Source organism: Falco punctatus (genome assembly GCF_963210335.1).
Source record: "Falco punctatus genome assembly, chromosome: 7".
In the NCBI taxonomy this organism is placed as follows: Eukaryota; Metazoa; Chordata; class Aves; order Falconiformes; family Falconidae; genus Falco; species Falco punctatus.
Genome location: NC_137587.1, coordinates 63,112,207 through 63,137,031, shown reverse-complemented (window position 1 = coordinate 63,137,031; position 24,825 = coordinate 63,112,207). Strand labels below are relative to the sequence as shown.

The following is a 24,825-nucleotide window of genomic DNA, read 5'->3' as shown; positions in this document are numbered from 1 at the left end:
ATGTGCAACACCTCTTCCAAGCAGGCTGAAAAGATTAGTCATTTTCCCCTCTGTCCCTCATTTGCCAGCCTCCACCAGGTTACCTTTTGTGTAGATCACAAGCGTTTCTGTTGTCAAAGTTTGCAGAGCACTTGTCTCCCTTACGGGCTCATTTGGTGTCGGGGATTGGAGGTATTACGGCAGCACTGCTCACAGATAACAGCATCACCTGGGACATGCTGAGCACTTCCCTTCTGCCCTGCACAAAGGCAGCCTTGCACCTTGCACCGGGTGCCCGTGCTTACCGAGCTCCATACCCACCTCTCCCTGCTAATTGCATGACATAAAATGTCCTTTGCCATACAGAAAGCGGCGAACGGGGAAGAATTTAGCTCATTTTTGGAAGCAGCGGTGGCCCACAGAGCCCAGTAATGAGATGGTAGGTAGCACAGTAGCATTTTGAAGGCCTCTGGGTACCTGCAAAATGCACGTGTGGCTGAGCTCTTTGACTCAGCACCCAAGGCACAGGAACACGATTCAGCACGTGGCTGTCAGGAACACACCTGCTGGTTAAAAGCAACGTTTAGGAAAAGAAACCTTCAAGCTCCCAGCCTGCTGAAAGTACCTGTCTGATCTCATGACCTTGTAGCAGCCACATGAGCCAGGATCCATCCCTATGGAGCTGAGGGATAGGCAGCGGGAGGTACATGTGGAAAAGCCGTGGATCAGCAGGGAGCTGCCTTTGGCAGAGCAGCCCCTTTCTCCCGAGGACGAGACCTCTATGGATTTGCAGCGAGGTGACGACATGGTCCAGGGCTGCTCAGGGTCAGCCAGGACACAAGCTGTAAACAGCTCTCTGAAGACAGGCAGTTCCTGATCCTGCAAGGCACAAACCCATGGTCCTGCCTGGCCTGTATTTGTCACGGGAGTGATGGGAAAACCAGAGGCGAGGGATAAACACTTAATTTTGCCCTGCTATGAACAACATCCGATCTGTCTGACTTCCTTGACTGGCTGAGCAGGGCTCTTCAAACAAGGTTTGTAGTACAGAAGTTCATAGTCCGTGGCACAAAAGTTCACAGCTCTAATGACAGGTTTTCTCCTTCCAGTATTCTCCACTCCTGACCAGCAGATTACTTTTTGCGCAGTCCTTACACCAGTAAGCACGCATCCTAGGGCACGCTCCAGTTGCAAGCATAGGAACACCAGAATACAAACCAAAACCAAACTCTTCCAAACCTTAACACCTACTTCATGCCATTCAGCCAGCTCCGAGGCACCACAAAGACCACCAGAGGCTTCAGGAGCTGAGCAAACTTGGTGCAGAGCTATGACCTTCTGCGAAGCACGTTCCTGGATACACAACCGCCTGCTCAGCTTGGAGGTCCTCAGACTTCATCACCGTAGCCCAGCCTCGGAAGACCACAAGCAGGCTGGCCTTGGGAAGGCTACCAGGATGGTACCCTCCCTGGGACTGGCATCACAACGGCAAGACTTACCCAAGTCTAGGGACAGCAAGGAGGAGATGCATCAGAGAGGGCTGAAGGAGGCAAATAAACTTATGCTGTTGACACGACCCATCTGTGAGTCCTTTCTAATTAAAGCAGGGCTCACAGCACATCCACACACACAGCCCTGCTGCTAATTAGGGAGGTCTGAGCACTGACACATTAACCTCCCAGTCTCAAAACATTAACTTTACCAGGTGTAATATCTTCTAGGTGACATAAAGGTTAATAATCTGCATCCACAACAGAATCCAGCTTGGTAAATACCCAATTAACTGGGTTCTGTCAGAGAAAGCAGCAAAATGCAAGGTCTAGGACGGCTGAAGGGAGGCTCCTAAGAGCTGGGTGTTACATGTGCTGGCGTGCACACCCACCGTGGGGGACAGCGGGGGACCTGCAAGGAACAGCCAGAGGAGCATGCAGGAGTGATGTCTGCATAGGGTCCCACCCCAGCAGCAGCTAGGCTGAGGGGAAGCAATAAAGTGAAACAAATATTCTGTGCCGTTGCCATTTAGCAAAACATTTTTTCCAGCCTTCCTCCCTCACTCCTTCCTTCTGAACCGGTCTCCAAAGCTTCTGTTGTTTGAAAGGGAGTTCAAAGCAACAGCGGTTGGATTCAAGTTGTATGCGGTAAAACAGAAGGGTTTTTTCTAACTTTTAATCTTTGTTTTGCCCTCTGCTTTCCAGAGGAGAGAATTGGAACAGGGAAGGATAAAAAATGGAACAAACAAGGAATAACTGAACATTCAACTCAGTTTGAATGTAATTGCCTCATTTAGCATCATTTTGTAGAAGCTCAGGAGAAAATGATTCTTTTCATACGACAGATTTGAAACATTTAAAAATAATGGGTCAAATAAGTGCTTACTTTTATTCCGACCGATGCAGCAGCTAGAACAAGTGGAAATGGCTATCATCACATTCTCACAAACGTGCCACTCTGCTGGCCCAACCCCATGGCACTGGGCGCTTTCATGGAGATAAAGGGAGAAGCCTCTGCAGCTCTCGGAGCAAAAACAGCTGCAGGGGCTCAGGGTGCTTTGCAGGGCTCAGCCACTTCACTGAGCTGGTGCTATTTTAACCAAAAGCTCTTTTTTTTTTCTTTTTTTTCCCCTTCACGGCTGAACTGACACAAAGCGTGTCAGACACATTCATTACCAATGAGACACCCAGCATTTTGCCCAACTGCTCATGTTCCTTCTGAGTTCCTCCTCATCTTACTCTCTTCCAGGCATTCACGTTCCCCCATTCTGCAACCACCTGGGATGTCCTCATTCTCCCTCTCCATTTCTACAACCATTAATTAAACTTTATCTTGCCCTTTTCAAAAATCTGCCTTACCTTCTCTGTCACAACCGCTTCACCAGGACTCTGCCCTGAAGGCACTGCATATGTATCAGAACATGTTCAGCCCCATTGTCACCTACCAGCAAAACTTCAACCTCGGCATTGAACCTCCAGCCCAAACTCTCAACAAAAACGTTTACCAAAATTGAAAACTTTCATCTGTGAGAGACCAGCCCAGCCAGCCAAGCTGGGAGAACCAAAGAGATCATCCAGTGAGACAGGACAAGAATGAAAATAGTGTTTTTAATATCATTTACAGCAAACTTACAGTATGTATTTCACATCACATATTTCTGAACTGCTCATCTGGAAAATATAAGCTGCAAAAATACAGAGCACAGTACTCAAAATATATCGAGCATGTGGTTTCTCTTTCTTTCTTTTTTTTTTCCTTTTTTTTTTTTTTCCTTTTTTCTTTTTTTTCTTAATCAATTGTACAGTGAAACATTTCCTTTTTCCAAACCAAGTTTTGGTTTATTTTGGAAGTGCTGTTAAACATCTGCAAAATTACCAGCAGTCAAACCAGCACACTTCAAAGACCTTTCCAAGGATCACTTCCCCTTGGGAACTGTATAGGAAGACTAACCTACAGCCCAAGGCAGGGGCAGAAGCATGTGGGCTCATCCAGGTCCCATGGACGCTGCTACAGACCATCTGTGGAGATGTCCTATGCAGGAAGAACCTTCTACACATACAACCTCCCGCAAATGCTGCTCTGCCCAGGTGACTATGAAGAACAGCAATGGTGTGAGGGTCAAACACCACTGACTGGTCTGGTACGGAGGCAGGTAGATACTCCTCCAATATCGTGGACCCAGCACAGAGCTCTGTGGGGGAGTTTTGAGCCATAGACGTGACAAACTACACGGGGTGGTCTTGTTTCTCCAACAAGACAATCCATGTGGAAGCACCCTCCATACACTGATGGAAGATCACATCCACACACCAGCTGCAAGCACTTGACAGAAAAATCCTGAGCTTCTGAAGCCTGGAGAAACTCTCACCAACAACACAGTTAAGTGATGCATCAGGATTTGCAGGGCACGTAGCAGACCTGCCTCGCTGAAATGTATTAATTCTGTTACTACACCATGGAGAAACATGAAGATAGAGAAGGGAGTGGGAGTAGGTTAAGGAACAAAGTTCCCAATATTCTTATTATTTAAAAAAAAAGAAAAAAAAAGCCCCTCAATGTTCGCCAGAGCCACAGAGGGATCAGCTGGTTGAGTTAAGAACAGGAGAACTTCTTTCCCAAGCTGCTCTCAAGTTTGCTCAGCTGTAGCTGCTGCTAAGTGATCTCAAGGGTAGAGAATAATCAGGTTCCAGGTTACATGGGCAAGGCATATGCTCCTGATCAACCTGGTCATCACGAAAACAAGCAAAGATAAATCAGCCAAACAAAAACTTTGGTTTTTCTCCGTCATGAATGAAGCACGACCAAGGACTGGCTGGGCAGTACTATGGCTTTTGCTTATAAACCACTTCAGCTCAAGAGCTGCTCTCCTCCTGTGTATTTAAGCTGCCCCAACTCTTTCCACTCTGAACTGGTTTTCATATGGTGCTCAGGTCTCATCCATACAGGGCAAAAGGAATTTTAGAATAGTCTTACTGCAAATATTTCCCATCTGATGACATTTATGCATTTCTAGCTCACATGACCCCAAATGCCCCCACGCCTGGAATGTGATATAAGTACATACAGCAGGAAAAAAAACCCAAACAACCAAAACAACACATTTCTGCAGACTGCATTTGTCTTGTATCAAAATCCTAACAAACAACCACATTTATTGTACTTTATTTACACGGTAGTCATGTATAATATAATACAATACAGCGTTCCATTTGCAGTGGTAGGCACTATGGGTTTTAAAAGGTCACAGCTCTTCCCCTGCTCCCACCCCCACCCCTCCTCCCTACAGACGTGGTACCGAAGCGAACCAAGAGCTCCCTTCTGCGCGGTCCCAGCGCTGCTGCAGTTTTCCACCGAACCCTGCTCTGAGATGGCTCCTTCCCAAAAGTAGGTGATGGGAGCTGCTTTCATGTGCTAACATGGAGACTCCCAAACCTGGGTTTGGGATAGACCATTGGCAACCCTTAACATGTGTCAGGGACAGTTATATATAGCCTCGTCACCATGCTTTGCACTGAAAACGCTGTGAAGGCAATGTGGGGCTGCAGGCGAGCTACAGACCTCTGAGCACAGCTTACAGGCCACCTGCGATCGTCAGAGCACAGTTTTGGTCCTACTGCACGTAAGACTTTAGGGAAACGCCTGTGAGTCTCCAGGAGGGATCGTCATCCTCCGATCAGGCAGAAAGCATCATGGGTGAAGAACAGGGGTCATTTCTTACTTTCAAGTTCGCAAAGTTAAGAGTTGTGAGGCACCAAAAACATAGCACTGAGATGCAGTTTACATTGAGGAGTAAATGCACTGCATTGTGCGATGCCCTAATGCAAAAGAAAAGGGTTTTAAAGGGCTAAGATAGCCATGGCAGGGAAAGATGCCTTTCGCTGTCCTACCAACTGGCAATTTAATTGGGAAGAACCAAGATATGTTAGGCCATATGCAACTCTCCAATTCCCGAGAGACTTTTGCTTCTGATTTAAGAGCTGTACAAACATCGCAAATAAAATTTGCACCACCTGCTTCACCTTAATAGCAATTTGATTTTGTCTGGGTTCATACCCTCCTCGTGTTTGCTCTCAGTAATTACTCAAATGAATGCATTAACCGGTAGGAACACTGGGAGAGGCTGTGAATTTCAAGCATCTGTGAGACAATATTCCTGGAAAGTGGATTATGAGTTGGAAGCCAGTACTTTGGCTGTCCTGGAGTGGCGTATGTCCAGTGGCACTCTGCCCACTGGCACTGAGCATGGATCCTCTTACTCAATTCCTAATCACATACTTTTGAACAAAATATTTGTACTGATGAGAAAATTCCAGCTTAGGGAACTCAGGGAGCAGAAATATCCCCCATGATTTCTATGTCTAGTCAGAACAAACCAACGTGTATGAATTATAAGAAAGCTTTTCCAAATCCCTCCAGACCACAGATGATATGCAGAAATGACCTTGCAAATACACTGGAGGCATTTTCTTGGTTTCCTCAGCAATTCGCAAGGAAGAAATAAAAGGGAAAATTCATTTATGAAGTTGCTATAAATTATTTGCTGAGTTGGACTTGACAAGTTTCTTATTGCTTTCTGCCATCTGCAGACACCAACTTTGTGTAGAGCAAGCCCAGCACTACAAACTGTCAGGGTGTTGCTAATGTTTTCCTTCCTAGGACGTGACACTCTGCTCTGCTGCACTTAATCAGAAGAAAGTGGGGGAAACATCTCAAACTGATAGTATCCCAAAGACCCCATCCTTGCAGTCACTCCATTCATCAAGCAAATAGAGACTGAAGCAAAGTTTTGACAAGCAAACCAGCATAAACACTATGCACATCCCACCCTTGCAGCCATCTAAATGGATACCTTCATCCACATGGCTTCTCCTGAATTCCCTGTGTCCTTTTGGGACGAAAATATGCTCATAGCTGAGCAGTTGTGGCAAGACTGAAGCTGAAAGAAAAGCATTCTGTGTTCATATTCTGTCAAAGAAAACATCGGTATTGCTTCCGAGTATGCAGAGCCTCCTTCTGCTCCACCAGATTCAGGGAACAGACAATGGCCAAAGATTTTACTTGGCATCACTAGTTAATAAAGAAGTACCTAATGCCTAAGAACTGCTGAAAGGCCATTTTTCAGCAAAGCAATTGTATTAAGACTCAGATTGGCTAGAAATGTCAATGGAATGATAGAAAACATCATTTGCAGCCTAGAAGGAATAGATTTAGTGTATAAAAGCAGAACAAACTATAATATTTTGAGCATACATAATACTAAGTGAGACCTGCTGGCATCCCAGGCAAATTTAAATGCCGCTCAATAACTCTGAACATCTCGTATTGACTCTGCAGAGCCAAGCTATGCTTTGCCATTGGGAGGATGGCAGAACTGTGGCTGGAAAAAGGAAGCTGACGGTCCCTTTGGAAGAAATGCCCACAAGCCATGGGTCTCAGAAAGACAGGGCAGGCAGGTCTCTCCAGGAGCACGGAAGGGTGGATAATCCTTTCAGGGAGTCCAGGGGGCTCAGCCACAATGCCCCAGTTGTTCCCTTCCTCTCCGGATCAATCTCAACCATCAGACAACTGAAGCTGAGCCTAGCTCATGCTAAAGGCTCCCATCACACGATTGCCCATCTTAATAAACTGCTGCCGACATTCACACCAATTGTTGTCTTGGCTGCCTGTCTCCTGGAGTTGCTGCCAACAGAAAAGGCAAGTCACAGAAGCAGCACGGGATGTTCGGAGAGGTGAACTCAGATTTGGGCAAGAAAAGCAAAAATGCCAAACATAAATGTGAACAGGGCAGTATTATTGCTTATATTCAGGGGTGCTCTGCCCTACACACAGAAAGCCTGTGAACTTTGCAGGCATTAATCAGATCTAGAGAGCAAACAACAACAAACCTGCTTTTGCCTGCAAAGACAGTTCACATGAAATTAGGGGGATAGATGAGCATGGCTGTGTCTAAAGGCAGAGTGGGAATAAGTCTGGAAACCATTGTGAATAAAGGAACAAAGCTGTTACCGCATCAATCCAGTGAAGCATTTGCATCTGTCTTTAATACCGACAATTCCCCATGTCACCTGCCAAGAATAAAACATCACACCAAGATTGTCCAAGTCTTAAGAAAATACTGAGCCCAACACACCCAGCTGTGACAAACTCTCACGTGGCAGTGACAGCTGTGGCTGACTCAGGGGCTAAAGCTTCACAGTGCTGGTAGCCGTCAGGCTGTCTCAGGTTTGCTGTGGAGTGAAACTGCTGGTTATGAGATGGAGTCACCTTTCTGTCTCCCAGGACCTCATTTACTGGGAAAAAATATGTATCTGACCGAGACAGAAAGGTAAACCTGAAGTACATTGCCTCCAACAGCAATGCAATGAACATAAAACTCTGATGGGTATAGGAGAACTCCAAATCTCATTCATTCCCTTAATTTTTATTCCCCCCACCTCCCCCCAGGATAAAATGTCAATGCATCTCAGCCATTTGGAAATACTCCAATCACTTTCCAAATGTCTGCAGACCATCAGTTCAACTCTGAAGCATTTTGAAGCATAGCTAACAGCTAATTGAAGCTAATTCCTCTCTGCATCTTTCCCTTTTCACCTTCCCAGCAAGGTGAGACCCAGCTGAGATCAACAGTAGCAGCACCGAGTAGTTCAGTGGATCTCACAGGGGTATGGCAGTGTGAGGCCCCTATTAGTTGAATTCCCCAGGAATGGAAGGTTTGTCTAGATAATTCAAGTGATGGCCCTTTCGGTCCCACTGCACATTCAAGATGTGCTGGGCAAAGTCAGAAAAATGTATGATTTTATTATGTATAAAAAGGTTCTGAAAATGCACCCCTTGTTAACAAGGATGCAAAGAAACCAGTTCTAGTGTCATCTGCATCAGTTTTAGATTGGGGTCCCCTTTTGGTTCCACTGGGGCTACACCAAGGTGGTCATCTGTGCAAGGGAAAGGAAACCCCAACCTGAAGTCATGCAAGGCAACTGGACAATCCCACAGAGACTGCTAAATGTCAAGTAGTTTTATTTTTTCAAACATCCCATTCCTCAGCAGACAGCCAAGACACAGTGCTTGGAAATGTCAAAGTAACATTTCTGCTGAGGCGGAGGTCTCAACAAAACCCTGAATTTCAATGCCCCTGAATATGGAGAAAAAATTTCCAACATTAGATGCGGACTGCACAGCTCAGATCATGCCCCTGTTCCCACTGCCAGGAACGGGCATTTTTCCACCTCCATCCTAGTTCTTAAGTTTCCTGCATGGTTAAGGCAGTTGCGGGATGGAAGCGAAGTGCTGACAGGCGAAGGCCCATCCTGCTATTTGGGAAGCAGGAGGATGTCTGAGATTCTTCATTTGTAATTCTATAGCAAAAATTGGGTCGCCGGCAAAACTGGCTTGTGATTTTGAAATCAGAAAAAACAAAGAGCCTGCTGGGATGGATGAAAGTTTTGGTCTGTGTGTTTTCTTTAAACTAAAGCTCTGTTCTTGAATCTGTACCAAAGCATTGACAGTAAAGCCCTTCACGATGCAGGCATCAGATACATCCAAAAAAAAAAAAAAAAAAAGACTGGGATGGGGAGAGAGCTCTTCAGAAGTCACATTATCAAAAGAAATAAAACCTCCATCATGCAGGAATTTAAACTACAGCTTAAAAATAATGTAAGTAATCCCATTCAACTGCATCTCCCATACCTAAGAGACAACATTAAACGAAAAAAATAATAAAAAAAAGAGAAAACATTAAGTGCCCTGGAATCCTGTTTCTGTAACTCCGGTCAAGGGGGACTTTTGACTGTACTGACAAACCACAGCTCTTGAACACTGGGAATTTGTTTTGCATCATGTCAGCATGCTATTCTCCTTCACCTTGGACTTTCAGAGGGGAAAAAAATGAAATTGTGAAAGACGCTATAGAATTTCAAGCAATCAGGCTTTTAGAAAGGTTCTATTCTGTGACATTTGTGTTCGAGTCTGAATGTGTGTGTATAGTATAACATTATGAGCTAACATTTGAAAAGACAGCAGTCTAAGTAATAAATTTGCAGAATGAAGAGAACTGTACAGAATGATTTCAAAGGCTTATACTTGACAATTATACATATTTTATGAGACTGTTATGCACCCTGTGCCTTTTTTAAATTCATTGTTTTATGGATGCAGTATCTCTGTTTTAGCAGACAGGATATACTAAACCAATCTAATGGTCTAAAAAGCATCATTTACCACCCAACATAACAATGGCACTGCATCGCTTGATAACTTTTTTTTTCCCTTCAACTCCATTAATCAAGTGATTCTTAACATGGCTGAAACCCAAGAATCAAATATCTGCAGTTACAATATTTGTCAAGTATTTGGCACAGTGGAGTTTATTTGATACACCCCCTCCTTTTCCCCCCCCCCCTTATTGTTGCCAAACATAAAATGCTGTGCATAAATTAAACACACATGTAAAGTCAGTCAAGTGGAAGCAGTTTGATACCCCACAGCCATGTTTCAATGCCTAGGTAAGAGAAAAGTCTGCTTAAAAGGTGTTGAACATGAGTGGCAAGTTATCAACCCTGTGTAATTGTGCCAGCTCTGGGGTGTCCACTGCCAGCAATGGACAAGGACTTAGGGAAGATCAGCCTCTCCACCAGCTGCATGGAAGTGATGTCCAGCATTCGGTTCAACATGCCAGGTGACTTCTCTAAACATCTGCAAGTTCACAACAGCTTCAAAATACAAACAAAAAAAGGAGCTTTTTGATTACAATGCTAACCCTTAAAACCCTTCTGACATTTCGTCCATTGGAAATGGGTCTGGTTCCTGGGGAAAACTCATCAAACACAACCAATTTGTATTGCTTCCCAGCAGGAATGTTTTGGAAAAGAAAAATATGCATGCAAAATAAGCCTGACCCCATGCTTCTTGAAATCAGATGAAAGCTTACCCATGATTTTTGCAGATTTAGACAAGACTGCACTGCAAAAGCAAAGCCAAATCTCCTCCTGCATGGGTGCCTCTTGAGGATCTCAATGAAAATTTCAGATGCTGGCCAGCCTCTGCTCCCATAACCCAGCCTTCCATAGGAACACTATTTGCACATCTAAGGGCAAAAAGGTGGCCTCCAGGAGGGGAGATTATTCTGCCTTCCTCACATGGCTTCCACTGAAGTCAGTGGAATTTCTCAGGTGAAAAAACAGTAACAGTTGTGAGGGCTGCAGGATTAAGGTCAGTATTCCTTTCATCTTGTACACGTACACACACACACACACACACACACACTTTAAAGAAAACATCCGCCACAATTTCTAGATTGCAAATTATATATATATATATGTATATATCTTTAAAAACTGGAGAGAATGTAAACAGCCTCTCCATATATATATGTATTCACTGAGTCACACAGAATATGAAAAAACTATATTATGTAAATCATATTATCTATAATTCTCCAACTGACAATTGTTTTTATAGAGACACAGTGCATTCGTTCTCTTTTTTAGAAACATATTATGTGTCTTCATTGGCTTGGTAGCATATTAGAATGAAGGCGTATGGATAAAAAATGCAGAGGATTAAACAAACCCCTTGAGTCACATTATGTTTGGGTGAATTAAAGAGGATCCTTCCCCAAACTAGCATAAATAAATCCTCCCTATGGAAAACTGTCAGCGATTTAAGGGTTAACATAGATTTGAAAATAATTTTTTTAAAAAAATCTTATTAGAGGATTACACAGACAAGTACTTGGAATTCATCCCTCTTTAAAAATGACAGCACGTTTGGCAAGTGTGAGCAAATGTCTTGAACTTTACTGGGTTTGAGAGATCTGAGCACAGCTATTCACAGACAACCACAAAGCTGCAATCTGCGAATAAGCCTCAGCTGGAAGGACTTGGATACCTCTGACAGCACTGCTCGCCACCTGGAAGGTTTCCAGCAGCTTTCAAGGTATTTATCGTGGACTCGTGGCTGGTGACAGTGTGATGGTGGAACAACTCCAGCACCGCTCCCTCTTTGCCATCACAGAGTGCAGCGGGCTTGAATAGCACCCAGACCGGCTAACCCTTCAGCCCACACTGCAGGGCTCCATGTATCCCTGGGACCCTGTTTGCAACCACAAACGCCTGTTCCGGCACTGCTGTTATCACCTTGCTTTTTCTATGCCTTATGCCCAAGCCTGTCCATTTGCCAAACTTTCCGATGAACCTTTGCAGATGCCCTTCTTGGAAGCTCGTACTGTCATCAAAGGGGCTGGTACCCAGCCACAGCGGCTCCATCACCCCGCAGGATGTCACAAACGATCCCATTAAAAGATGCTGTTCTCAAGAATCCTGGCTGGGTCTGACTTTGAGAAAAAGACAAAAGTTTCCTGCGTTGCCATTGTTGTTTTGCAGTTGTGTTTCTTCATTCGTGCTCTTCTTGTTTTTATTAAAAAGGACCCTTGTATTATTAATATAGTTCACCCCCTCCACAGTCACTATAAAACAGACTCCATATTTTCACACCACTCATGATCTTCAAGGTTATAGATAAATTTTGTCCTATGTGATTGATTTTGGGGCACCGAGTCCCGCCCCAGATTGTCTAGGGTGAGAGTAGAGGCAAAAAACTCACTAGTGCTGAGACCACCTTCGTGGTTCTTGATATATCTTTTATAGTTTTTCCTCAAGCACTGCCAGGTGGTTGTATATAAGATGAATGCAAATGACTTCAGGGCTATAGCAATACTAACATACAGGTATCTATAGACCACGTTGTCGTACAGCGCGCAGGCTCCTTGCTCGCCACAGAACGTGCTCCAAAACAGGCATGTGGAGTCAATTCCAGCCCCAAAGATCAGCGGAGGTGGGATAAAACCTGTCAAAATAAGAGAGACAAATCATGCTTTTATGATCCTTATGATAAAAGAGAGAGGATGTGATTGCAGTGAATGGAGAGGATACTTTATCAAGGTTAATGGTCCCAGCTGCAGCCTGTGATTCTAATTTTCTAAGTTCTAAATCAACCTAAACAAAGTCTGTGGATAAGTTTTTAGCTTGGACTCAGTGTCTATGGAAGAGATTCCTGCTGATATCAACATGCAGGAAGGATTTTACTCAAGTTTAAGTGGCTTTTATTAAGCTTCTCATTTGCCTAATGAGACTGAGTGGAGGGGTAAATGAAAGAGGAGAAGGACAGCCTTGCTGCATTCTGTTTAGATCCTGGTAATTCTGCACTCTGGGGTGCTCACCTGAAGGATGCCATAGCACTCCAGTTCAGAGCCTGAAATCAGCTGGGGCACTGAGATCTACTTTTGGACTTTTCCCTGACACAGGTGAAGGTTTTCTCTGAGTCTAAGGAAAAGAAATAATGGCCTGTAATAGATGCCAAAGATTAAATCTGAAAAGAAGGGAAAATTTCTGTGTGCCGTTAAATGAAATATCACAGCAGGATTCTCCCAACGCAGCTAACTACTGATGAGTGTTTCTCAATCACAGTTTGCAGCAGAGCTGCAATCTTAAAGCAGAGTGATCACTCCAACCTCATTTAACTAATAAAGGCAACACTTTGCTTTTCTACTTTCCCCCTTCCTACAGGGACATTGTCGAGGCCCCTGCTTCACGCTGCCCCAGCAGTGGTTTGGACATCCACATTGCAACTTCGTACTCCCCAGCCAGCACACGTGCACCAAGCATGCAGCAGCCAGAAGAAAACGTGGATGTTCTACATAACGTAAACCATCTCTCTTCCTTCTGTATTTACAGGGGGACACTGGAAGTAGATAAACCCTTGAAAAATCCTGATGGGTTAAACCACTGCTGTGGGTTAAGACAGCAAGCAAAGGAGAGCACTGCATCTACTGAAATCCAACAACAAACAGGCACAACATACCCTCGACAGTATCACTGCATCCACAGGTGCTGTAATGCCTGAGACTCTATAAATACACATGTAGACAGACACAAGGACTGCAGTTTCTAGACAGAAGTGTTTAATCTTGGATACAGTTTCATCATTAACCTGGATTTCCAGGCTTAAAAAAAATACCTTCCTTCAGCTTGTCATGAGCAAAATAGTGACATCCATGACATGTATCCTAAGACTACAAATAACTTGGTTGTCTTTACTGTTTCCTGTGGTAACCGAGATCTCTTTATTTTATTTTGTTGATGACTAGAGCCTGCAGATTTTGTTTGATCTTCCTTACATGTTAATAAATGTAGGAGTTAAGAAAGGCTATATGGGCTTTTGGTATTCATTTTAACCAGCCATTAATAGCACAAATGTAGTAAACAAAAAACAGATGATATAAAGTCAAGACAATCTTTTTGCTAGAAACACTAGCTCTAGCCATCACATCTAAAAACCTGGTTCTGGGAAAATGTCAGCGCCAGCCCTCTGTTCGGCATTTCAATGACTGGTAATTCCAGACTGGGCTGGTTCTGCTTCTAAGTTAAAGATGCTTTTTTGTTGAAACATGTGGACAACTACACACTTAACCTAGAATTTAAAAATTCAGCTGGGCTCCTGCCAGAAACAAGCAAAGAGACTGTGCTGCTGAAAGCAGGTTGTGTGCTTCAATGCTGCACTGGCGCTGGATGCCACCTAAGCGGGTAACATCCAGGTGTGGCGGTGAGCAAGGAGGCAGGAGGGGCACGCTTTCTGCATTTGGATCATAATTTTGAGGTGTGAGCTCCTACTGATTAACATGCCGAGAGATCCTGAGACAAAGCTTTGAAGGTCTACAGGCTGAACTTCGGAGGGCTGTCATCCCCATCTGCTGGCTTTAGCTGGCTTTCCAGTATTTCAAGATAATTTGGCCTGGAAATTGCCCCTCATAAGACTTGAGGAAGGACTTGTTTTCATTGAACGCCAAAGCTTTACCTATATGAATGCAGGCACGGATGTGGAAACCTTAAAGAGTATTTCAAGTAATTTTTACCAGAGGAGAGGACAAAAGACTCATAGGAGCAACTTGGTGTCTAGACCCTCTGAGACAAGGGAGTTAACTGGTTGCACCACAGATTGGGAAGTCCTTCTGAGAGAGAAACACTGTTGGTTTTTTTCATGTTGGAAGAAGAGAGGTAAAAAAATGGGCTTGTAGGAAAAACAAAAGCAAGTGCCTCAGTGAGTGAAGGCTTTGCTAGGATGCACGGTGAACACCATCCAGAAAGGATGCACTCAGGATCTTACGAGTCTAAAACTCTTTGCCAGCCCTGACACTTCCACTCCAAATCTTTGGTTCCAATGGCATTGCTTTAATCTCTTCTCTGAGAAACTGTAGTAATGTTTTTATACGAAGACACTGTTACACTGCCCTCTCACAGCAGAATTCCTACGGAATAAGACAATACATCCAGAGGATACTGGGATTCAGTCATGTTTCATGTTATTACAGTGAATATTAAAGAGATTCAATCATGTTTTACCTCTTACTGCAAAGTGTTGCAAAATCTTCTGCTATATATATATTTCACTGCTGAAACTGTAGGGTTGTATAAAAAAGCTGCTTCTGTCTTACTGAAATCTATTAGCTACGATTGCACCTCGGGGTCTCATACCTCCTATATTTAATACTCTCCTTTGGTTCAAGAAGCAGCTATTATCACTGTCTTCTTAAGTCAAAGCTTAAAGGTGAACTGAACAGCTTTTAAAATAAATCAGTAAAGCTATTCTCAAACCTCAGGTTGTTAAGGGCAAGATTTGGATACCCTTGTTCATATTGAAAAGCACCTTTCGCTTCATTTTCTGTGGGTTCCAGCTACGTTGCTGATATGCTTCAGGATGCATTGTCTTACTTCATGGGAATTCCTTAGTGGCAGAGCAACATATAAAGATTTGAGTTTGAATTCTTACTTTGGCTTCTTTATTGGAAGAAAAAGATCTATTCAACTTAAGCATACATGTCTGAGACTGGTTTTAGAGGAATTCAGCATGCTGCTATCTCAGGGGGCTTCTCTTTTTTGAAAGCAAAAAAAGAGAGAAAATCTTCCCCCCCTTAAACACTTTTTCCTTTGGAAACAATAGCCCACAGCCACCCTCTTCACACACTCACCTCTTGACACTCCATATTCAGCCAGCGAGAGCTGAAGACTGGCCAAAACCTGAGAGCAGCAGCAACAGCTAAAGAAAATGCTGCCTTTGCAAGGCTTGAACCAGAGCTGACCCAAGGCAGCCCAGGCTTCCCTTCGAGTTAGCTGAGCTCTCGATAAGGTTACTTGATGGAGCTCTCTGTACGACTGCAGCTGCTTCACCAAAAGCAATGAAAATCTAATTGGCTTTATCGCAAACTGGTCTGGGACCACGATTTCCCTTTCAGCTAATGGGGAGTAAGGTATTAGAAGAAACAAGTAAATAAATGAGGTCACTTATTCAAAGCAACGTATGGTATTGTACTTCTGGTCCCATACTTCCTAGTGTCTTGCTGTAGCCTAAGAGATGGCACTTGATGCTCCAGCTCACTCCTTTGAGACTGGGGGGGCAAGCAGGGAAGGTACTGCCCATGCCTTGCTGAAAAAAAAAAGTTCCATCCCCCCAACATGCAGAAACCCTGTGGATGAGATGGACCCACACAATGATGGATCTGAGGATTTTGCCCTGAACTATTGAGATTAACGAGCTGAAATATAGGAGTTATCTCTTCAACAGGGAAAAAACCCTCCACCCAGAACCAAGAAGCAGCTAAACAGACTAAAGCCTAGCGTGTTCCTTTTAATAAATACCAGTATGAGAAGCACATACTGGTCTGGAGGAACAGCCGTATGCATTTTAATGGCATATTAACCCACTGAAGGGTACAAGGACTCAGTCTGTCTCATTTTACTGTTCTTCCTTCTGAGAGACCCAAAGGAAGGGGCAAATACACCATGTAACACAGGTCCTGTCCCTCAAAAAAGGATAAAAATACATATTCCTCTACTTCAGCAATGCGGAATACAGCAGTAATTTTGCAAGCTGCTGACATGTTAATAACAGCTATAGAAGAGTAACTGGCTGCATGGGACCATGGCAGAAATGGTCAATTCTCATGCAAGACCACATTTTCTTCCATTAGCACAATTCAAATGGCAGGAAAAGTGCCTTCAGAAGCCTTAATGTGATATCCTTCATAGAGAGAGCTTGGACCCTGTTGTGTCAGACCTCACTCATGACAAACACAGCACCGCATGGAGTAGAAATCAACTTCTGCACGTTTTCTGTGGGGGAGGAAACAATGCGAGAGAAAGGACAGGAAATTTTTGTACCTACCTAGCAAACGGAGAAGCAGGAAAAGCACCCCCAAAGCGTAAGACTTGAGTTCAGGGCTCACGGTTCTGTAGGGAGGAGGGAGGAAGAAAGTGAAATCGTTTCTTCTTGTTCTGCTTTGATTAACACACCCCGTGGCCATTCTGTGCTGTAAGCCAGGATGCCACCACCACCTCTTCAAAAAGTCATTAATGGGGTTTTTCTTCTCCCTTCGTCTGAACTGCCTACAGCCCCAAAAGTAATTGCATTGGTGACAGGTTCAGGAATTTAGCTAAGTCATTAATAACAGCAGCTAATCTTGTCATAGGATGGGGAAAAATGAAATTTCCATCCCAGTAAATCACCATTTACAAGCTCCCCATCATGCTTTCAAGGCTCCAGATGATGAGAATCGGAGGGAGAGAAAACTTTTTGTTCTGCAACTTCCCAGACTACTGGGAACAAGAGACGGAAGGATGATGGACCAAAAGTTTCAGTCAGCCTGTTAAATCAAGCCTCCAAAAGGAAGCGTCAAGAAGACTAGTTTTCATGGGCATGAGTTTAGCTTGCAATTTTTTTTTATGCCTGGCAGACAATGGTTGCACTGCCTTTTGCTACAAACACAACCCACTCTATCACATTAGTGTTATCCTTCAAAGGTGCTTTAAAAAGTAATTCATTGCATTCTAATATGCTTCACTCAAGGATGCTACTGGCTAAAGTCATCCTCCTGGGGTAGGCTCTGCAAAGCCTTTGGAATGTCAGAAGCCATTAATTTGGTCTTAAGTCTTATAATAGCATTTTATTTCCCACAGTATATAAAGGCTGGGGAAGCGGGACAGTGATCCCCCTATGAATAGATTCATCACACAAGGGAACTTTAAAGGCCTAAGCTGCCTCTTCCATTAACTCCTTACAGAGGTCTGCAGGCAGCACTGCTGGTGGCATCCATGGTGGCAGTGGTGGTCCTCTGTATAAATACACTGGAGGGGCATCACACAACACCTATACAACAGCCAGAAATGGCAACAGGTTTTAAGTTAAGACCGTTCTGATCACCTGCCCTCATCTCAAACATTACACAGCCCACGTAACGCTATACCATGACTCCTTTATGAAGCCTGTGACCTCTGGATGAATTTCAGCAGAGTTTTCAGGCAGACTCCCAGGCTCAATATAAAACCTTTATGCCAGGAAGTATCTACCCTTGGAAAAATGTCCCAGTGGTTAACGACTTGGCTCAAACATGGTTCTACAGTTGGGTGGGAAATGAAGGAAACGGAGTATTAAAGTTTATTTTATAGAAAAAAATAGGTTATCACATGAAATATTTATAGTGGGTTTTTCCTTGGTGCTGGTGTCCTTCCATCCACTTTTTGAATTTAAGTACAAAGTTAATTCCCGTACTTAAGGCGGAGTAAAAGTTGCCACCTGATGACAACTCTTTTTCTCACCGACTACATCAGTGAATAAATGATTGCCTAGACAAGACATCTAATTTGTAGACACTGAAGTTCATTTTAAATTAACCATACACAGGAGCTGCTGATGCTACTTGTCACTGCCACGGACATCAGGGACAAGTCATAAGCCAAAATTTTCTTCTAGCAATCCAAGATGGCAGTTGCAAGACAGCACGAAGCGGTATATGGTGAAAAGCTCTCTCCTGTGCATTTTAGTAGCTATCAGTGATTTTAAGGGGAGAGGAGTTACTAATTTGGATGTGTGAATTGTTTATTTCCTACAGCTGTGAGCTGAATATTTTTAATATTCCCTTTACTTTTCTTATTCCCTTCTATTCTTCTTCCTGGTTGGCGACTGGCTTATCTCATTTCAAGTCGACACTAAGATGTCTCCATGCAGGATCCTACAGGTGCTGGCAGCTCCCTTGAACAAAGAACTCTTCAAACTTCAAATTACTTTTGCCACAATATTTATCATGAGAAATTTGATTTCCCTTTAGCTACTGTAGATGCAAAGAGAGAAATGAACTAGTAGGTGGAATATCTCATTTCGTCTCCTGCAGGGAGATATGCCCTCACAGAGCTGTTCTGTCCAAGATCCACTCAAGACTGTGTTTCTAATACAGACCTTATTGATTGAATTTTATTGGAATTTTCCAAGCAGCAGAATGGATCTGCTATTTATGCCTCTGGTTATTATTCTCAGTAAGTGACAGTCGGGACAGATAAGTAATACTGGATAAACGTGGGCTTAGAAATACATGTATATCATCAGGTGAAGTGTTCCCAGTGTCTGGAAATAACACAAGGTCAGTTATTTGAGAAAGTTACCTTTGCCCACCTATTCATATTGGTTCAACTCAGAGATGTCCTTCAGACTTTGGAGTTCCTTCTGTTCTTGGACTTGCTCCAGGGTGCCAGAAGTTAAACTCTAGCCAGGGGGATATTGACCAAAGCTAGTCTTTGCCGCAGCCTTTCATTTTTCCATGATTTCTGTTATCTCCAAGCCACCTCTAAAGCTATCTTATTAAGCTGTTACATGCTGAGAACATGGGGTTGCAATTCTGCCCCTTTCCTGATGCAGTTTTCACATGTTTACTACCGGGACTAGAACCTGTATGTCTGTATTTCCCTTCCCATACTAACCCCAGCCTTGGTAAGAGCAAGCCTGCCACCTTTCTTGGCAGCACTCCTGCAGGGACCTCCTTGGCTTGCAAGCCCAGTCCCTCCTCACTCCCATTTTACCAAAGCTGTACTCAAGCAATTCCTGTTTCTCTCTAGCAAGTCAGCACTGCAGGCACTGAATTCAGTGGTGTCATGCCATGGATGAACCAGGCGCCACCAAGCTAAACAGTGGCTTAGAGAGAAAATGATTTAATTAACACTTGAAACAACGTGGCTGAAATTCAGCCAGGACTGCTCGGGCTTTCACATCCCCAACTCCTGCCTGCATGTAAAGGCAGCAACATATGAGAAAGCCCGTGCCCATAGTTCCTCGTTTGCTGAGGAGGTTAAAAATCTTTTGAAAATACAGGCAGCTCTTTCAAGGTGTCTCTACCAGGCAGTGCTTAGTCAAAGGATTGGCTGATGGCTTAAGCGGAGGTTCAGTCCGAAGTCATGGACCTGGGGACAGTCATTGCAGCCCCAAAAGGCAGAGCCCAGGAGCTGTGCAGGACCCCCGGCTCCCTGCAGCTCCCAGCAGTACCCCACGGTCCCTCCAGCCCTGCTCCCACCCCAAGAGCAGCCCCTTACACTTATGGATTCCTCCTGGCAGTGGTCCTACCTGATGAGTATGATGACTGACGGTGTCTGCGCCATGGCCCCGATCATGCTGCAAACACACATCACGCAGAGGAATGTCAAGAAGGCCTCTTCGCAGCCGGGACTGGGGCATTTGCCAGGAACGACGGTGGCATTTTCAGCAGGGACCGAGGTGAGGCATGAACAGCCACTGAGGTTCTGCAGAGGAGCACAGGGGTTCAGGAGAAGGGAGAGCCGCAGCCCCCACCACCCGCCCTCTGGTACAAGAGCTTGCCAACAGCAACTCTGAATCCTCTAATGGTCAATTAAGTGAATCCTAAGTGCTTATTTGAGGGGGGTTTGGAAAGAATTTCACAGGTTCGTCAGCTCTGATGCATGCTACCAGCAAGGGAAAGCTGTCCCTTGGCTTGTTTCTTTTCTTCTGCTCCTTTCAAGTCTCTCCCATAAACGTCACTGCAACAAAATTATTACCAAGTTATACCCCTTTGGAGGAGAATAAAGAAATGATCTGTGTCCCTGCGACAAGGAGGATCCCCAAATTATGGTTGTAATTACTTTCTTATTTACCTCCGTCCTCTTGGCTGTTGCAATTAAACTGAAGTACATTAAAAGCAGGTAAATCTGCAGCACTGGTCTTGGCTGCAGGTTCAACGCCTGCTTCCAGCACCCTGAATCCCGGGAAGGAGCCACCCACGCTGGGTGCTGCAGCTCACCAAGAGTTGAACTATCACAGTTTGATGGCACTGACACTACTGGACTCAAGTACACTACAGGGCTAATGAATGACATCTGGTTCAGTGGGATTTGTGTTGAGCTAAAAGCTAAGTCAGTTGAGATAAACTTTATCAATACGTGATCAGAAGGAGGGAAAAATGACTGCATTTTCCTGTGATCTCTCCAGCAAGGGCAGGATGTGAAAAGAAGCTTTGTTTGCCAGTCACAGATTTAGGGATTTTTTTTTTTTTCTTATTTTCCAGCTCACCCTCCCAAATTTCTGAGTGGGGGAAGTCAGTGCAATTAAGGCACACAATACTACCAGGAAATCCCTTAACGAATACAGAAATGATCATAAATGATTCATGGCTTGTCTTCATCAGCCCGCTGGGTTTGCAGATCACATGTTTGTAAGAGGAGTAACACCATAAAATAAAACATATTGAAAAACAGCTAAATCTCCTCCTCTTCCCCTCTACCATGTTCAAGCGGAAATTCCTTTGCTTTTCTGCTGGGTCCCCTTAGGACCATACAAAAGCACACTTTCTGGTTCACTGCCTCCAAAGATAAGGATCTGTGGGGATACAACTCCAGCCTTTCTGACACCAATCTCTTTCTTCCGCATAGAAGTCAAATGATTTTCTTCCAAATAAGCGCACAGAGGGCAAGAGAGACCGCAGTGCAGAACTCGAGGAAAGCTGGATTAGACATACAGGTGCCTTTCTGGCTGGCAAGTAATAATTAACATAACAAATTCCTGTGCTGTGAGTTAGAAGCTGCCACCTGAAGGCTTCGGTATGGTGACAATTAGCACCACTGCAGTGGTGTTTGCACAGAGACAACAGGAATCTGTAGTTCCTAGCTCTCACTGCAGTGCACTGCTAACAACCAGCTTGGACACAGCCCCGTGGATTAGAACCCATCTAAGTCCAGGAAAGTACATGCCTGCACTGAAATACCCTGGGACAAAATTTCTGTCATGGCAAACACACAGAACTGCCCCCTTATTTCCCATGGGTTCTTATCAATGGACAGAAAGCACCTGCTTTTGGCAATGGTGGGGCAGATTCTCCTGCCATTGGTGTGATTTTCACAAACCACGAGGCAGGTCCCTACCTTCACTGCCTGAAAATTTGCCCCTCAATCTGCTTTTCTGACCATTGCGCATCAAGGTGCTAGCCCAAAGCAGTGTGAGTAGTTTGTACCAACATCTGCTTGCTTAGTGCTGCATCTCATCCTTATCTGGGAGATCTTTGATCTTTTATTACTGATGCACTATACAACTCACAGACATCAAAAAAGGAAACATCAAAGATGGAGTTTTACCTTTGTCCTGTAGCAGGGGCAACTTTTTGCTACCCGTGCCAAATTGCTGTAGATTCCCTTGTCTGCAATCCCACCTCATTCAACCACACATTATCACAGTGTTCGAGGGCCCAGCAGCCTGCACACCCAGATCTTCTGTGTGCTTGTGAAGCTGCACAGATGCAGAGTTTCCACCTTTAACAGCCTCCTGAGTTTGGGATGATTACCTATGCAAATTACCCATGTTTTTAATTACTCATTTTTTTTAAACCCTGGCTCTGACAGGGAAGGGACAAGCTGGCACTTCAGTGCAAAGCTGTGAGATGCCAGCATGGTAATTCCAGGCATTCAGGCGTCTCCAGCCAAAAGGGTGTGTGAAGCGATGGCATCAAACAAACAAGATGCACAATCAAAGGCTTCATATGCAAGGGTCACTCCCAGGAATGGCTTGAAAGAGAAATTCCTGATGGTGCCTGAGCTCTGCCTATCAGCACCAATGCTCCTAGGGCTTTTTGGACAGATGCACCTCTGCAATCAGCTCAGTAAGAGAGAAGAAATGAAAAAGAAAATACTAACTGAGCTACAAGTTGCTTTGAGAAGTTGTTCACAGAGGAAGAGCGGAGAGAGGCAGTCAGAGATGTCCAACGCAGTAAAGTTAAATAAAGCATTCAGAGAATTTTATGTCCCAGTAAAAGCAACCCTTGGCTCATCACGAGCATATAACATTCACAAGACCCTCTAGACAGGTCATTACCTGGATTATGGGTTTAAAAACCTGGTTTGGCAATTTGGCTTTGCCTCAGGGCCATTGCATGGCCAAACTGGTCCATAATTCCTGATAATGCCCTTTCCAGAGGATGCTATTGCTTCACTAATTTGTGTCCAAGATGTTACTGCAAAAAAACAGTACAAAACAAAGCAATGGAAAAAAACCCAAGATGATGACAAGAAGGCAAAATAAGAAAGAGTAAGAGTGAGGATGAGGGAGAGTGAGGTTTTTGCTCAGAGGTTTGCTCTTGCAGAGCAGGAGGTTAGGCAGCGGCAGACTGGAAGGGGCAGCACTGAATTTTCATTACTGTGCTCCTTCCAGAGGAGCCAAAGCTTTGCCCTGCACAGCACAGCAAAGAAGTTGTTCCCACACTCCAGCCATGGACCACACTGGCTCTATTCTTGCTAAGGGCTCAGTGAACTGGTGAGACACTATTCTGTGTGCCCTGTACAAGCTGGCTTCTTGTTAAAATGATCACGTTGCTGCCCAGGTGTTGACTTCTCTCTTGTTGGGAGGAGGAGGAAGAGGGCAGGACGTAACATCTTTGCATGTGCCACACACTTGTGGGGTTGCTGAAAGCACCTCGAAACTGTGGTATTTCAGAGGGGTACCTACATCTCCAAGGCTGGAGTGGGAATAGAGGAGGGAAGAGGTTTAAGAATGACGAGCTCCCAGGTCATCTGGGCTGTGAGGTTGCTCTTGCCAGCAGCAAACTTGCACCTCCACTCACTGGTACTCGCAGGCGGCTTGTCTCTTTAAGGCACGAAGGGAGGTTTGATGTCTCCTTAAAAAGGAAGGATGAAGCGACGGAAGGATAACTGCTTGTGGTGAGCACTGATGTTCCTGTAGCCACAGTCACTGTGACCAGGCTGACCTCCCACGGGCTCCACACAGGCAGCGTGACAGCAATGACCATGCCCAGCACAGCCCCAGGCAGGCAGCAAGGACTGCTGGGACCCCACCTATGGAGCGGCAGGCACTCATTTTCAGGGTAACCCAAGAAGACACTACCATTTCAGCAGCAAAAGTGGAAAAGCAGGCTTTTAAGATATTGCTAAAATTTCCCCATATCATCTTAACACATAAATGGTTTGGCCTTTAAGAGTTTTCTGAAGGAAAAAACGCAGCATGTCTTTGGGATGGAGTCTCTGCTCCCTTGACAACTGCTCTTACTGCTGCCTCAGAGCAAAGCAGGGAAAGAGAGAGAAGCAAGAGGAGGGGAAAGCAAGCTTAAACAAGGGTGAATAAACTCAGTATCTGGTTGCATGTGCCTAGGAACTAGATTCAGGAAAAGAGCAAGAGGAAAAACAATAAAAGGATTAGGCAGGGCAAACATGGGCAGGTGGAGAAGCAGGGAGATGAGGAGCTGCAGGAGAAATAAGAAACTGGTCCCACAGCCTGGGCTAGCAAATTCTCACAGAATATCTGGGTTCTGCCAGTGGACAACCATGCAGATCTCCTGTCGTGTTCCTTGCTTCTGTGCTGAGAGGAAAGACCAGAGGAGGAGGATGAGGATGGGAAATTCCATCCCACTCTGTGAGTGACCGTGGCAGATTGCTGCTGCAGTCAGGTGGCATTTACACAACAGAGTGAAAACTGACAGTGGCTCAGGCCCATCTGAGGTATGAAGTTAGTTTTTGAGGCTGTAACCACTGCTCGCTGTAAATGAGCTACTCCAGCCGATACGCACTAACCTCACTCACTCATGCTCACAGGTGAGAGGTCCCGAGGAAAGCCCACTCACCGTGCTGCTGCAGCCAGCAAAACAGGCAGATAAGTATGTGACCCCATCTGCCCCACAGACTGGAGTGAAGGAATCAGTTTGGCATTCACAGTTGTTATTGCAGGGGGAGTATGGGTCCAGAGATGAGGTTGGAGTTGAGCTGTAAGAGAAACAGAAAGAGAAATTAATGGGCAGTGTGATAGTATCAGCCAGCGTTTCCAATTGTTCCCACACAAAAATAGCTTTGAAGGCAGGTAGTTAAGGCAAACAAATTACAAAAAGCCATGGGCAGGCTATCTGGGTCCCAGCTTCAAGAAATCCAGGCTACAACTTCTGCATGGGGTCAGAAATGTTATGGCCACTGGCCCTCTGCAACAGAGAATCTAATGCAAGGCTTGGGCTGCCTTGTTACCCCAATGAGAAGCTCCAAG

General features: G+C 44.7%; 1 protein-coding gene across 2 annotated transcripts in view; it reads right to left on the bottom strand.

Annotated features, from left to right (window-relative positions):
- Positions 1-9,861: 9,861 nt before the first annotated feature.
- The window catches only part of SLCO3A1 (solute carrier organic anion transporter family member 3A1), a 160,910-nt gene continuing 145,946 nt past the window's right edge, over positions 9,862-24,825 (bottom strand). For both annotated transcript variants that reach the window (XM_080394314.1, XM_080394313.1), the window contains exons 7-10: positions 24,416-24,554; positions 19,906-20,081; positions 16,684-16,748; positions 9,862-12,312 (exon numbers count right to left, since the gene is read on the bottom strand). In XM_080394314.1, coding sequence (XP_080250440.1) covers positions 11,933-12,312; positions 16,684-16,748; positions 19,906-20,081; positions 24,416-24,554 — 760 coding nt within the window. In that variant the 3' untranslated portion in view covers positions 9,862-11,932. The remainder of the gene's footprint in view (positions 12,313-16,683; positions 16,749-19,905; positions 20,082-24,415; positions 24,555-24,825) is intronic.